The sequence below is a fragment of the Echinococcus granulosus genome (assembly GCF_000524195.1).
Source record: "Echinococcus granulosus chromosome Unknown EG_S00005, whole genome shotgun sequence".
NCBI lineage: Eukaryota > Metazoa > Platyhelminthes > Cestoda > Cyclophyllidea > Taeniidae > Echinococcus > Echinococcus granulosus.
Genome location: NW_020170385.1, coordinates 1,154,265 through 1,170,663, shown reverse-complemented (window position 1 = coordinate 1,170,663; position 16,399 = coordinate 1,154,265). Strand labels below are relative to the sequence as shown.

Genomic DNA, 16,399 nt, shown 5'->3' with positions numbered 1-16,399 from the left:
GAAATCCCATCTCAGCTAGTAAAAATCCCTCAAAAAGTGTGCGCTTGAAATGGGTTAAACAGTTAGTGGAGCTTTTCACTTCGACACACCCCAAAGGGATTGTATATTTTCCCCAATCCCTTATGCGTAAATTATAGCCTGAAAATAAGTGAATCGTTACTTTTGGCGTTAACAATACTTTCGCATGAATTTAAAATTCACCAATTTCATCCTAGAATCAAGGCAAGGCAAACAGTCCTAATTAGGTAGACTACCCACATCCAAAAACTAGACGGGGACAAAAGTGCAATGTCAGACCACGGCATGAACCAGAATATGCTTCCCGAAACAAGGATACAAATATTTGATTCACTTTCTCGGAAATGCTGTATGCACAACATCGATATATGGCTAGGCAAACAAGTATTTAGGGCAATAACGCATAAATGCTGACCATGAAACGCATATACTATCTTACTTCAAATTTACATAAGTCATTTTAACGTCCAGATACCTAGGCCAAATGGGGAAAAAGCCTTGAGTATGCTTTCTGCCAAAGCCTTACAACTTGTGATATTTACAAATTATAATATGTTGTCAGGTTCATTTACGCGGTGGTTAAACAAGGACGGGGATCAAAGAAGTGAATAAACACAAGAATAGGTGCAGCAAAACCGTGCGCATTTGTGTGAGTGCGGATTTTCATGATGGACAGAGCAATAGCAATTTCCTCATCACCGTAAATTAGTCACTGTCCACTGTCTGGCAGGTTATGCTGCCTACTAGACAGTCCTTAGGCACGGTTCCTTGGGCTCCAAAAAATCCCCAGAATATGATGACGGCGAGTATATACATGATAGGCAGTGCGACGGCGATCACCGTGGTGCAATAGCTTGGCAGTATGGGCCCCAGTGGCTGCAACAAACTCCCACTCAGTGCGGTCGGTGCACCAGGAGTCGAGCTCGAAACATACTGACTCTTCATTAGTCCGAGGTTAGAGTCGGTGGGCTCGAAAACACTGAGACCTCCGTTCTTGGCACAGCGCAGTCGCAAGGCTGTCCCTAGGCTCACTATAGCCGACGAATCCTTGCTAAGTTCGGAACTTGCGGACCGAAAATACGCCTCGTTGCAGATATCCTAAAGGTAAAAAAGTATGAGAACTCAAATAGCCTCAGTAATCTGCGCAACAAAGCACCAAGTACCAAGGTGCCTTTTAATTTCTACTCTTCATTTGTCATTTTAAAACTCAATTTTTCCATTCAAGAGCTCATCGCCATTACAGGGGGGAAAAGAGTTTAGCATGCAAAATATTATCTGGTTGAATGTTCATCTCCAACTTCTAGAAGTTGTTTGTGTGATGAGTGGCCATAAAAGTGGTAGATGCAGGTGCATCGTCCTTTAGATTTCAGCATATTCTTAAGCCTCACCAGTGAAATCGGCACCTGTCCAAATGTTTGCCAGCATCCAGCTTGCCAAATTTATGCTGGAGCAGAATTGATCTCCATTCAAAAGAATAATAACAAGATTTTTCCACTAATTCTGCTACTGGATCCCATATTCTATTATGCAAGTGGGTGCTAAATGCGTTCCGTTTAGTTTACGTTAACTGCATAGAAGTTTATGCAAAGCAAGTAAGTGAAGCAAAGGGTCCGCTTTCAAATGCTTTAGCATCAATAGAACGATATCTCTCAACACACTTCTAGACTTAGCTGCGGAGTAAAATCATTATCTCTGTATCGTACGCATTGTATTAGGCTCATTTTTCTTCTATCATATGCAAAACCACAAAATCATTCAAATATTTTAGGAAAAATCTCAATAAACACATGAAATAATGAAAATGATGTAATACCGATACCGTAACATATGTTGATGGGTGTTGTGGTGCCAATCAAGCCATAGTCACCCTCTTCTCGATCTACCGGGATGAGATGACTAAGGTCGCAGCTCTATCAGGGCTCTTACCAATTTAGTCGGCATAGTGACAGGTGAAGGTTGGTGCATCAATCCGATAGGAGGAGGCGAGCCCCCACTACTCATGGGATTAGCCTGTCCGTTGCCGAGACCGATGAAGCCTCCACCGGCACCGCAGAATCCCCCAGCGCAGCTGCAGCCGCCACATCCACATGTAGAGCCCCCGCTGCCGCCGCCGCCCCCAGCCGCCCCACAGGGGGCCATTTTGGACACAGAGAACGCCGCCGTGCTCAGTGCCGAGTAGATGCGTCTCTGCTGCTGAATCTGCCGTGTCTTCGCTAGCCTATCTAGCCGACGATGCTCGTAGAGCGTGATGAAGAAGGCAACACTGATGAAAACGAAGCAGAGGATGAACCAAGCATCGACAAGAGTGAAACGAGTCGGAACGACCCCTGCAAAGTGGGTCCAGGTTGCTAGGCAGAGCAGATTTAGACCGCCCTGCGCAATGGAAATTAGCTGTGGATTGCAGGGTAGGGACCAGAGCAAGATGAAGGAGAGGAGAGTGAACATAAGCGCCGGAAATGCGGCGCGAAGGACCAGAGTGGTTGGATTGAAACATAGATTTATTGCTAGACTTGACTGGGGCCCTAAAACGCATAATAACAATGATTGCTAGTCAACTACCATCCGCAATTCAACGGAGAAAAATAAGAGTACTGCTACGGTTTCCAGGCTGATGTATGTGTGAAATTTTAAGGTTGATTTCACTAACCTAATTTCTGCGTAACAAATGCATCAAGGCTTAAAGAGGCATCATAATAACAGAAACCTACTTGATTCAATAATTCTCTAATTAGTTCACATTGATAAAGTCCTAAACCGAACAAGGCTTACCTTAAACACACCCTGAAACAATGCATTATCTTGAAATCGTCACATCCCCTGCTGGTGGCCTAGCTGTTTAATAAGCAAATCAGGCTCATGATAGCTCTGGTGGTATAAACGCGTCAAGTAAAGGCGTAAATGTCATTAAATGTGTTGGTGATCCGCACAAGTCATTCACTGAGTCTGACAATTCTGATACGATTTGGAGTATAAATCTCCCTTTTTCTTGAGACTTTAAATCCCAAGTGACGTAGAATTTTAGAAGGTGAACCCTTTACGAAATGATGGTGTGTGAATAAAAGAATGGTTGCAAAGATAAACCTGATAAATGGCCAAATTGCATTAATAATTAATTCTCTGTTGGGAGGCTTATTAACAGACACTCACAGTGTTTTTTAGATACCACCACTCCTAAGCAAGCATTACCTTTGTTGTGCAACCGCCCGTTAATTAAATTCATTGAAAAAGTAGAATAACATGTTGGGCATCCTCAAGGACACGATGTCCAGTTCTTACCTCCAGAGACCGACTTGTCAGATTCCACAGTTGACACCGTTACATAGGCTATCTTTTCAGCCGCTTTTGGTGACAATGTGCAAGTTGTTCTGTCCTGCCAAACGTAATCAGAGTTCTCGCGATGAAATGTTTCTAAGGGTGAAAGACAGGTAATTTAATGTGCACAGTAACAGCTGATTTTGAAAACAAGCTTCTGAAATTTACATAATTTTAGGTTTTTTCGATAAAGACGCACCTTCTCACCCAAGCACAATTTTCGTTAAAAATGCTTGATTAAAATCCAGGATGGTTAAAAACGTGCAGACACGAAGTAAATGCCTAAACTGATCATGCGTTAGCAACGCGAAAATCCATCAAGACAAATAATAAAAACAAGAGCAAATTTACTCATAGTTCGTAAAAATCCTAAGAGAAACGAAGGTTTGTGCACAAGCCACACCGAATCGGCGTCACAAGCGGCGGGTCTTTCGTTAGGGTAGTATATAATTTAAAAAACCGTTGAGATGTCCCATTCATCTCCACCTCAAAAGTATTATCTGATCCGACTTTAGTGAAAAAAGGTTGGAACGTCGAAAAAGTGGGACAAGTTAACGTAGGAGGAGATACTACGCCTTGCACACAAATGTTTGTACACACTAACAGAGGAAAAGTGAGATTTAATTAAAAATAGTCGTTGTGTTGTGTACTGAAATGCGGGGTAGGCTTATCAGGCCCCGGTTTCCACCTTGCAGGAAATCGGACTATATCCCATCATATTCACTCCATCTAGAGCAAATCATGACTCAGATATTGTCACTTGTCATGATGAGGAGGTGTTCTACTACCGTTTACTTAAACACAAACTTATTGTGCGTATGGCTAAAGCGACAAATAATGACTAGGAGAAAAGACGGCAGTGGTCCGGTGCAGGGAAGCCCAGACGACGGGCTGACTAATCGTGTAAGTTAGAGAGGACCACCAAGGTGTTCATTTTGGACACTTACTATTTGTCCCTAATGCGTCATTTAGTTGAAGTTGACTACTTTTCAAATTAAACAGAAAAGGCGCGGAACCTCGAGATCTCGCGATAGGAATAACCTACTTGATGGGCGAGCAATATGTAGTAATAACCAGTGCGAGATTTGTGGTACAGGTAGCCTTTGCGCTGCCTCTATTGTGCTCAATCAATTGCACTGTTTAGAACACACCATTAAGGTTTTTGAGAGCTGCACTTTGATGCAAACTCACCACTAACCCTTGAATGCCCCGAATCAAATGTGCATCCTAATAGGTAGTCAAAGAACGGGAAAAGGTCTACTTCTGGGAACACGGACGCCTCGTCACAATCACGTCTTGCCAGATCACAGTTAAAACATTGTTTGCGCTTTTTTCTTCGATAAGATGATATTCAATCGAGATAAGACCCGCCTCCTAAGCTTGGTGCAAGGGAAAGTTTCATCCTTTTACTTCCAGGCAATGAGGTCAATAACTGCAGCTTTACCGTAAGAATATTTACTAAACGTAGGTCAAGTGTTGTTTACTGACTGTAAAGTTACCCTCAAAACGCAAAGGTCCATTGCACACTCGTGATGAAGTGACTTCGCTTTTGTGAACAGTCGTAAGACAAACTACCATGGTGAGCAAAATTGCCCTGGTAACAAAAGATGCGTGGAAGACCCGACAATCCCTTTTCAACTCCGCTTTTAATCGCGTTAGAAAGTTGTATTCTAACTAATTGCATTCGGAGTAAACTGCTTTCGAGTCAAGTCTGAGCGAAAAAAGGATAGAGATGGAAAGAAACGAAATTTGCTAGTATTTCTGTCTGCATAACGAAATAATAACTAGAGCAATAAAGTCCGCGTCGTAAGCCTCATCTCTGCTCGATACGTTCCGACTCAACATTCATCTGAACAAGCGAACAGACACTGAGAGGCAGACCTAACGAACTGTGCGTCATCTGCACGATGCACTGCCAACATCACTTACAGTTAGACTGAAGATTATTCCGCTCAAGTCACGTAGTGGGGGATGCTTCACAACCGGTGTGGCAGAAGCAGCTTAGGTAACCGTTTACAATGCTTACCGAAACACACCACCCCCGTACCAGCCACCACGCCAAAGAAATGAAGTAGCTGCACGAATTTAGTATAGAAATGACAGGCTGAATATAGCGGATCAAGGATGGACCAATGAGAGCAGAGTGCTTACCTTGGTGGAAGATTATTGGGCAATGGATCGCCCCAAGATAGTTCTTTATGTTCGGCGTTGAGCAGAGAACCTCTACGTTGAATCTGTGATGGGATATTGTTCACAGACATTAAGAACAGAAAGTTGTGTTTAAACATTTTGCTAACGCTTTGACTAGCCCGTTCAACTCCTTTTCCAGAACGAGATAAGTGGTGTAAAAATCTTACATTCATTTGCTAACTGAGAATTAAACTCATTGATTTTGACACCAAGACTGGTAGTGGTAATAGTGACGACAATATGAAACGCTTTAAATAATGAAGGTATTGTCTGTCCACCTATTTCATGCGCTTAAGCAGGATAACTTTAAACCATCATAAACATAGCAGCAACACTAAAATGGATCTCAGCTTAAAGATTTGATAATAATGGCGAAGTTGACACAAACGTCAACTTATCTCAGATAGCCGACCCCGATTAGACGTTATTTATGCAATGCTAAAATTTGCAATTCGTTTTAACCGCAAGCGAAATGGTAGATTTGCCTATGGCCTAGACGACAGTTAGCGAGGTGTACGTGCCTGCCCCATCACTTATCACCCATTTATTAACTAAACCTCTTAAGATATGCACCAAGTTACTCATCGCAAAATACGCTTGATATCTCCTCGTCCGACTCAAGCATCATCGTGGAAACCACTCAAAATACCAAAAACTGGAACCAGCATGGATTTGCTTACAGTGTGAACAATCCATTTGCCTTCAAAATTCTTCCATATCCACGCAAACAAGGTGAACTAAAGTACCTAAATTGGATTGCATACGGCAAAAAAACGCACATTTCGGACATGACGTAGATTGGTCGCCTACTGGAGGTGCTTTGAGTAGCAGCTGCCTCGCTGCTCGCGGCGTACTCCGGGTCTGGATTCTGCAAAAGAACACGGTGAGGAGGACTAGACTTGACGAAGGACTGCAACTCGAGGCGACGAGAGAAGAGACTTATGTGACGAGCTCCAGATACCATCACCCGCGGCCTCCAGACCCGCTCGGCGTCCAACAATACCGAACCTCCTGCCATGCGGACCAAGGTGCTGTCGGAGATCTTGGTGTCCATTATCGGCCAACTGGCCACGAGGCGCACGGTCGCTCGGCACACCTGAATTTGGTGAAGTGATCATTCCCTTTTACATCTGATCCCAGTTTATCCGGTGCAGCGCTCGAATAAATGGTAGTTAACATGTAAAACTGGACATTGTTTTCAGTGACCGTTACAGGCCACACATGGGCATTTCCATTTGTTTTAAAGTATGACAAAATAACAAATAACCGATTTTGGACTCTAGGATAGCCAAATACTGGATTAAGTACTAAAGACTTCCGAGAATATCATTTTAGTGTATTAGCACGTCAGTATTTCTGCCGTAATCTTAAATAATCAAGTCATAGTTCATGGCTAGATTGCAGCTTCTCAATTATAAGCTACTAAACTGTTAAAATGAAAACAAACAAAAAGCAAGATCAAATACGATGTCTCATGTACACTTTCAAAGGCCAGTATCAGACCTTTGGCAGGTGCTGACATGAATTACTTCCAATAAGAACTGTTGTGACTACCGATTCTTCATTAAGTTCAGTTGGTGAATTAGATCAGGACAAGTCTCGCGACCGGGATGATTATCAAACGCCAAGCCACGTTTGCATATTCATTCTTTTCAAGAATAGCACAATCCGTTTACGCCGTGAGCCGATTCTATCATATTTGCTGTTCATCTAGGGGTCGCGAAACCGTCCGCATCGTCACCAACAGAGAAGTTTCGATCAATTGTAATGAATTGAGTTAACGAAGCAACAAAGTTAGTAGCTGATATTACCATAAGCATACACGGCCAGGAAAACTTAAGCCTATAACATTGTCGCCTCAAATTAGCGCACGCATACAAAGGGAAACTTGGAAATAAAATTACTGGCCTCATGTCGCCGTCAAAGTCTACCTTCCCAGGCCGGTTCGTTGCTTTGAAAAGAATCCCCCAATTTAAGAAAGGATTTGGAGACAACAGTTTATTCCTTTCGGAGGTCAGGGCAAACTTCGCTTTTTCTCCCTGAAAAGCTGTTCAAAATACTAATCTATATGTCCAAAACGTTACGAATGCTTAATCTCAATAGCTGTCCCGTATTGCAAAAACCATATTTCCAAAGTGCGGTAATGTGAAGGACCTTAACTAGGGCTTTGCACAGCTTATTTAAATTTGGATTTGAATCAAGGATAACCGCCTTGAAGGCATCTGCCAAATGAAGCGAATTTCGTAATCAGGTTAAGTGTTTCCATGTGTAATAACGTCTTTTAGATAAATATAATATCACTTCGTTTTGGAGAATTTTAGGCAAAACTAACGCTGGCTAAACGATTCAACAGAGAAATAAGCCAAAAATTGCATTTTTGCGGATTTACATTTGTCCACGCCCGGCTGCCCCTGAAGACAGGAAAAAAGATAAACCTAAGGATGACATGAACAGCACGGCTCGAAATGCTCGATTGTCTGTTATAGTAATCGAGTAAGTTGTAATACAAAGTACAGAGTGTTTTCAACTAAGACCCACCATTGCCTTTTGGCTGGTAGAATGAGCAATTTTTTCAACCCTAATTTTAAGCCAACAACCCAGAAACATCAAGCTCCGGTTGCAAGGTGGGGCGATGCCTTCGAAACAACGACGCGTAAGAGACAGTGGACAGTTTGGATAATACAATCCCAATTATGCTGTGTATGAAGATAGGCAGGGGACTTCAGCGATGGTGGAGGTTAAGAAACGAAGCTCACATCTTGCATGTAAATATCCCACCGGACTTAAGCAAATGGGAGACGACTCAGCCCGAGTCGCCGAGATCAGCCAAATGTGAAAAAGTTAAAGTAGGCACATTCAGATTTCGGTCTACTTTTGAGACGTCTATCAGTCGCAAATTGCTGGAAGAGGGCAAGACTAACGTAACCCGGAACAGCATATTTGCCCATCCTTTTTGGATGACATTTGTAGAACAGCAGCAACGCCTTGGCTTCTGCAAGCGCCTAACTTTGGAATAACACCAATTTTGTGAAAAAAATTTAACACAATGATTTGGGCATTACCTTAAAGTAACGTAGACAAAATGATTCGTACGTATAAAGGTAGATTTGAAGACGGACAGTATAATGTGATTTTAACTTTTTATTTAGTTTTACTACCTTGGCGACGACGACGACAATCGTGATCATACACAGTAAAAACGCGCATGTCCCGTTCAAATAAGGGTTCACCCGTTCCAACTTTGTGAATGAATAAGCACGATTAATTCGAAGAAAAACCATGCTCTATAGGTGGGCAAAAATCCCGAATAAAGGAGAATGGAACAACTGTTTGCCTTGGTAGAATGAAAGATTGCGAGGTACAATTTCAGCGGTGTGTAAGAAGACCACCTACGAATAGACACAGCAACAACAAATCGCATCGGGAGGCAAACGGGGCGCAGAACTCATCGCCCAAAGGGAGGAAAGGGCTTTTCGGTATTTCAAAGTCGGCTTTTTATTAAATTATTCTGATTCATCCTAGCACAGCCTGGAAATCACAGGTGACTCATCATTCGAGGAAATTAATTCTAGATCGTACGTTTAGTGAAGGCGTCATGGTGACCGCAACCACTGAGGTGGTTTAGATGAACTGCACGAAAGCTCCAACTGAGTGGCGCAACTTGTTAATACGTGAATATCACCACAGGCCTATCCAACGTTCTAGATTTATTTGCACCCACGTGGGCTTTGGTGGAAGGAATAAGCTTTGCATTACTAATTTCGACAACCTATTTCGGTGTAGTGTTTGAAGTTTTCACAACATTGCACCACGATTCTCCCTCTCATGCCATAATGGTGTTCGCCATAAATTTAGATCCGTTAGATGAGTTATTTTATTAAACAGGTGAATGCGGATCTCAAGTCTGGAGGGGTGTTAGGTCTTCTGGGAACACCTTAACTATGCAAACCATTCCCAATCATTAGTTGATGCTTAAAGGCTTCCAATGGTAAAGACGCAATCGGAAAAGATGAATATATTTGCTCATTAAGCCTGCGTTCACCCAAGCAAACCGCCCAATTTTGGTGGTAAAGTGGTCCTACTTCAGGGCATTTCATTAATCAACGCCTAAATCCACCTAAATTTTCAAATCCGAGTCATCCTACTCGCCTGACCCCGAAGAGGTCACCTCTTGGTCCATTGGCGTCACACGCACGGTTTCCACACGCGTCCTCTAAGACTAAATTATTCCACAGAACTGGTGGACGTGTCATGCCATTAGCATTGAAGGAATGTGGAGGAAGCTTTAACTAACAAACTGATCTGTAAAAAGACCAAATGGGATTTTATCCCTAAGACGTGAACCACCATTCCGATAAATTATTTTATGCACAAAGGACATGGTTCGCTTAAACTCCACGGAACTCAACAGAGGATGTGGATAAATTATACCATATTTAAAATGTCCAAAATAAAAATGTTGAAGCCTTTTGCGCCAGCATATTTGAAATTACAGCGAAGGTGCATGAAGGAATCAACGAATTCCTGGAATGCACAGAAAGGAATGAGAATGAAATGGCTTACATAGTCATCATAAGTGTGTCCGAATTCCGCACTATCGATTGCAACTGAAATTTTCACTCCCACTTGCTGCCCTACAAGACAGTTGAAAATTTTAGGTGAGAAAGAGTCGGCATCAATCACAAACGCTATTAGAGCCAAGCCAGCTTGCCGCAAATGCTATCAAGTGCAGAGTAAAGGAGTGAACAATCATCCCATTGTAGTCTAACTTATCGTGCTCCAGTACCATGCGTAGGGCGTGAAATAGCTTAGTATCCAACTTTCCCCAAGGACTACAAATGGTGTAGCAATTTGGATAGGCAAATATGCAACCAACAAAGCTTCAGGCGTTTTAAGGAAGTAAGAAATGGAAAACAAGGCTTTAAATAAGCGCACTTTAGGAATGGGAAGATTTCATAGGGTTAATATGCAAAATTGAGGTAAGGCACAAAAACCACAAGTGGATACACGGTTGAGTTTTCATTGCTGACTGCATCTGTTAAGTAAAATAGTAATAAATTTTCATTCGGGAACATTAAGTCAGGCGCTGAAAAAATCCCAACCACAATCAGGATAATTACTTTCGATCCAACGGAACCAACATTGACGACTCTAGCAGAAACATACTTAACAGCGTGGAACTTTGCAAAGCGCTAAGGAGTAAATGTTAATCAAGCGACATTACTTTTCCCTTTAATGGAAGCAGAACGACTCAAGTGATTAAAGAACAAGCAAAGTGCTTACCATTTGAAAGCCGGTTTGGAAGAGCCGGATCTGGCAGCTGGCTGTACAGTTGCTTCCAAAATTGGTGTATAACTTCCAGACTAAAGCAGTGTCGAAATACAATACCAATATTTGAAGTCCATTAAAACATGGAGGTATTTGCACGATACAATATAAAATATCTGTGTAACGATTCACCGTTTATTAAAGACTCCGTGTACTCAGTCATTTTTTAAGGAAGTGCCAATAAAGTAAAAAAACCTTCTCTTAAACGCTTTTTTAACCCGCTATTAACAATATGTACCATATGTTAGTAAGTTAAAATGACAATTATGATAAGCACTATGGTAACAATTGATCCGGATGATCCAAATATATATCGATGGTTGGAATGAGTTCACTGTTGCAGTCAGCATCCGTCGAATTCCAAAGCATCAGTGTTGCATCTCTATCACTAAGTTTGCAACGCGAAAACGTATATAGCTGGAAAATTGTCTTGGCTCATTAAGGGATTTTTATCAAGTAACCTGCCGGGGCCGTGACTCATCAACGCCATGGGGTTCAAAGCAATAAACTATTTAAAACGAAAAATGTGTTGCATTGGACCGGACCACAGATTAAGTGCATCATGGCACCTCCTATGCATTAGAGTGAAACCTGCCTTTTTAGTGACTTTAGTAATGGTTCAGTGAAATAGTAACATTATTTGTACTCAGACATACTAAATGGGTTCCACTAGCCTGTCGAACGCCTTTATCTGCAATCGTCCCACTCTGCTACGAAAAAGGAACTATTTGAAGCACAAAACTCGGGACTGTTTTCCGACAAACCCGGCACTTAACATACGACAAAAGGATTTCGTCGAGTAAACAAACAGAAATGGCATGTTTTCTAACTAGAACCACTCCTTTGAGACTTCTACTCTTTTAAACAAACTTCCGACCGCTTGGATCACAAATTAGCTCTCAAGACATGCTTTAGCAGCCCCCAACCCATTATTCGCAGTAAATCACTCCAGTGTACCGAGTCACGGTGGGCCGTGACTGATTTTGGCGCATCCTTTCGCCATCCGCAAGCTAAGTCTGATTAAAAATCAGACTTTGAAGGGATTCCCTAAAAATTCACGACAAGTAGTTATGAGTTTGTTGCCCCGAATAATTCCTCATGCGCCACTTTTCCACAAACATATTTTAAAAATCACCTGAGAAGCATCCATTTGGTACAGATAATTTAACTAAAAATATCTCAATTAAGTAGTTTAAAACTGCACGTTGATTGGCTTATTTTGGAGACCGAGCTAAAACCCAACTGCCAAGCTTCTCTTTGCCTTCAGGACGGTTTCACAACTAAACAAACCACCGGTTTAAGTTGAGGAAGTGCTACCAGGTTTTATTCATTTACTGCTACCAATTGTTTCTGGTAAGCGCAGAAGAAAATTAACATCTTGTCTTAACCCAAATGGGACTGTTGGAACTGTAAGGTCTGAATAATTGAACTCTCGAGTCCGGAACACCCTATGCCGAATTTTTGAAACAAAACAAACAACAAGTCCACGTCCCCCAGCATTCACATGTGCAAATTAACCCCTACTTTTTTAGAGATATTAGTTTTGATAGCATGAAAACCAAATTTCTGGATGCCGAGTAAAACGTTGCCATAAAAACAACAATGGTAACTCATTTGAAGCGAGTGGAAGAGTAATTGAACCGTTTGCATTGACCTATATTCTTAGACATTTTAAGAGGCGTACACGAACATTTACTGTTTCGAAAAATGGCCTTTTCAAGAACTCATTTTGGTAAAGGAAACTCGAGGTTGTCTAGAATTAGTACATTCACCAGCCGTGTGAAGAGATGTTTCATGCCTAAAACTGGGGAGTTCACCACGCTGAGGCGAATGACTACCTCGTCTTACGAATCCAATCGCGCGCCGGCGACTCGCGCGTCCAGTCATGGCCGAGCGCTGCGCTGTTCAATAAAGCTGGGGTTTTTTCAACATAAGTCGCAACTGAGGCCTCATATTTACCTAGGACATAATTCTGGGCAATCCTCTCAGATTGAAGACATTATAAATACTCCCAATGCAAAATCATCTGGACGAATAACTTTGTGACTCGTTTTGCTACTTATGCAAACTGCATTAATGTAAGAACTAGAAACAGGCTTAGTGGTGTCCCAATTTTGATCTCGTCCGGATTCAGTAGTCTGTCAGTGTATCCAAGGTGTGAATTGTGAACATAAATGGTGTTAAGGCTATTAGACAGCAATGGAGGGCGCAAACTCCGACAGTGGCAGAGCGTTTGCGGAGATGCAGCGCGAGTCCAGTTGAGCGTGAAGAGCCGACGGACTAATTATCCTAGCTTCCCACGTAGCCGCCGTAATCGCAACCCAGAGGACGAGACGTACCACACACGATGCATGCGATAAACGCATCCACTCCCATCCGGTCGTCGAAAGTGTCGCCTTGCTCGTGGTCCCTCTCACCACCCGGTCTCAATCTCTCGAAGGCTAAGCATATCTAGTCCCGGGTGCATATCACAAAACATTGATGACTTTTAGTGAAATTAGAGGGGGCCAATGCGTTAAAATCTTTACGATCAATTGACGTAAAAATGTTCCATTTTTTTATTTCTACTTTTCGGTTAAAAAGACCTATCTTTCAATAAACAGATTCTGCCGAAGTAGTGGAGCCCCTCATTAGGAAAAAGATTTGCAGTGTGTCAGAATAAAGTGGTAACTTGGTTTCAAAGTGGGCAAAACCGAGCACTTTCTGTGATTCTAGTTACTGCCTGACAAATCCTTTAAAAATTGTGGCAAATTTTACTTACAAAACCGCAAACGAAAAGAAATCGCTGTTCAGAAACTTGAAATAATTGCAGCTTGCTCCACTGTTTCCGAGTAGGTGCCAACGTAATAATAGGATAGAACTATGTTATTTTAAACCGTTATGTGAGCTACTAAGAATTTTTTTAAGGAAGGAACTAAATACAGATAAATTTGGAAAAAAATAAAGTGCTTTTATCCTTTTAAAGATGCGACACCGTCTATACTGCCCCACGGAGGGTTAAGGGTCTTGGAATAAATGGCAAGAACAGTTCCTAATTCTCATCCCACAGTTGCTAGGATTCGGAGTGCAATTGGAGTTAGGTACCGACGCACGTCTGGGAGCGCTCGTCCACAAAACTGATTTTGGTGGTGGGGATGGTGGTGGTAAGCTAACGACGAGCTTTGCGTGCTTCGAAGCGAGCGCCGATGTGGTGGCCCAGTCTCTCGTTCCAATTGTGTCTCGCCAACCGCACACCGACAGTTCGAGTCATTATCCCCAAAACGGTCCTCGAACCACTAAATGGACACTTTCTTGTGTGAGAGAACCAGCCAAGAATTCGCAGTACTTAAAACGGGGTCTGAAGAGGAGAAATTTACGACAGTCGGGTACAACATCTGCAAATTGATGGGCATATTCCGAGGATCGTTTATTTGCGCTGCATGCAAGCAGACCTCCCCACTAGCGATACAACGGTAATATTTGATGTACTTGGTGCTAAGTGATTGGACAACAATTCTGTTATGAGTTATTCGTAAAAATAAACTACATCGGATGAGTGGATTTCGTTTAGCTCCGTCTTGGGGGTAGACATCTAATGAAACCTATCGCTAGGTAGTAAGCGAGTTTAGGACGCACAAACTATTTGCGACGATTGGAATGCTTGAAATAATGACACTTAAGATTTCTACCTGATTATGAGAAGGAATGTTGTCAGCACTAACTCTTGGGTCTACCTATTCAATGTGCTCATTCGGAAGACAACAAAAAATACTACTGCTGTTTTTGTCAGTTAATTAACTGCACTAAGCATTCCTAACATATGGAAGCATTTGTTCCAACAAAACTGAGTAAAACGGAATAATTTTAAAAGCGGGTATTCTATTTTAAATTTCATCAACGAAAATTGGTGCGAAATGTCTCAACAAGAGTAGGAGAACCGTCATGACGTAATTGTACCAGACAAATAGTATGGCAAACTAAAACACTGTCTTTTAAATAAATAGAAACCTGCAATGCATAATCATCCTAGTGATATTTGTAACTTAAGAGTAATTCACTAACATTGTTTTGCTGAAAAAAGCATTGAAAACAGATCGAAAGACCACCAAATTAGTATCTTGAAATAAAACCACAAGTTGCTACTTACTTATTCGCATGACAGCACCGAAATGTCGCGCCAAATGTGATGAACCACATCTGAAGGAAGGAAAGCAAGTCCATATTTGAATCCACAGCCCGATTTAAGGGGCGATATTAGCTAGTTTTCCAAACGTGAGAAATCGGATCCGCCACGCAGTCTACGCACGTGTTCATTCGTAAAGCGGACAACCAATAAACGCACAAGAAACCCGCGTGGGCCAATCAAAATCAGAAGTTTATACAGTCCCGTCCGAGTTTATAATTGGTTGAACAGTGTAAATGTTAGTTTGCTGCTTCTAAAGTGAGCACGGGCAAAACCATCGGTTTCATCGGTTAACTTGTTGCAGAATACGTGTTTGCTAGGGCCCATCTAATATGCATGGATTTTTTCTGACGTGTATCGTTTTCCGTACGTACTTAACACAGAGAATGACCCAATAGTTAGACTGCTGAATATACGTGTCGCTAATATGCAGCATATGCTCTAGGTGACTAACAGTTTTTTATTGCATACGGGCTATGAAGGATGTACATTGTCCGAAATGTGAAAATGTCGCGGAATGAACAGGAATAAGCAGTTTTAATAATTAAATTTACACAATTTTCGAACGGGGTAGAGTTTGATCGTAAATTTCATCAATATGTTATCTTTCGTAGTCTCAACGATACTTTTCCAACATAAGTAATTCTTTACAAAATCTTCGGACCTTACAGAACAAAAAAGAAAGTGGCTATAAAGACTGAACCTAATCCATTCAGCTTTGGGTCGAACAGTGATAAATACTTCCGCGAGATTTTTGTGTGGCTTATCCAATTTTTTACTTTTCTAGCGTGAGTCAGAAAGATTTTAGCTTTTGCTGCATAAAATTATTTATAAAGACGACATTCAAATAGTAACCGAAATAGTAAATCACAACTTGCTATGGTGCTTTCGATAGTCAGACAAGGCATAAAATTACCAACATTTCATGAACTAAGCTGATGAATAAAGACACCACCTAAACAGAGGAATAATAAAAATAACAAATGAATGGGATATTTGGGACTCAGAATTATCTTGGTCGATAAGGCAGTTCAAGCTAATCATTTGCTGCCACTTTTCTGCGCAGTTATTCCCTGGCGTTTTTCCTTAGCAGTTTTTAACGGGAAAATCATCGTAATTATTGAGCTTACATCTATAATATCGTTTCACTTTAAGAAAGAAGGAGAAAAAACTATCTTATCTTGACACAGGCTTGTCTTATTTATAGCAAATGGTGAAATTTTGAAAAAATAATGCAATAGTAAGGTAGCTACCAATGTGAAAGCACATTTATTCTCGAAATTGCATCCGCGATGCACATAGTAATCCTATAATTCCTGAACAATTCGAAAAATACCCTATTTTCTTCTTTTGCCATAAAGAAAGCTAAATTCATCGCAATTTCTTTGA

At 41.6% G+C, this 16,399-nt stretch overlaps 1 protein-coding gene across 1 annotated transcript; it reads right to left on the bottom strand. All coding sequences in view use genetic code 11, as the record gives it.

The window, feature by feature from the left end:
* Positions 1-723: 723 nt before the first annotated feature.
* On the bottom strand, positions 724-15,048 carry EGR_01383 (hypothetical protein; the record flags this gene model as incomplete). Its single annotated transcript, XM_024490632.1, has 8 exons — positions 724-1,116; positions 1,945-2,540; positions 3,295-3,426; positions 5,482-5,564; positions 6,300-6,616; positions 10,084-10,154; positions 10,804-10,883; positions 14,975-15,048. The coding sequence occupies 8 exons, from the start codon at positions 15,046-15,048 to the stop codon at positions 724-726; spliced, it is 1,746 nt and encodes a 581-aa protein (XP_024354956.1).
* Between the last annotated feature and the right edge of the window lie 1,351 nt (positions 15,049-16,399).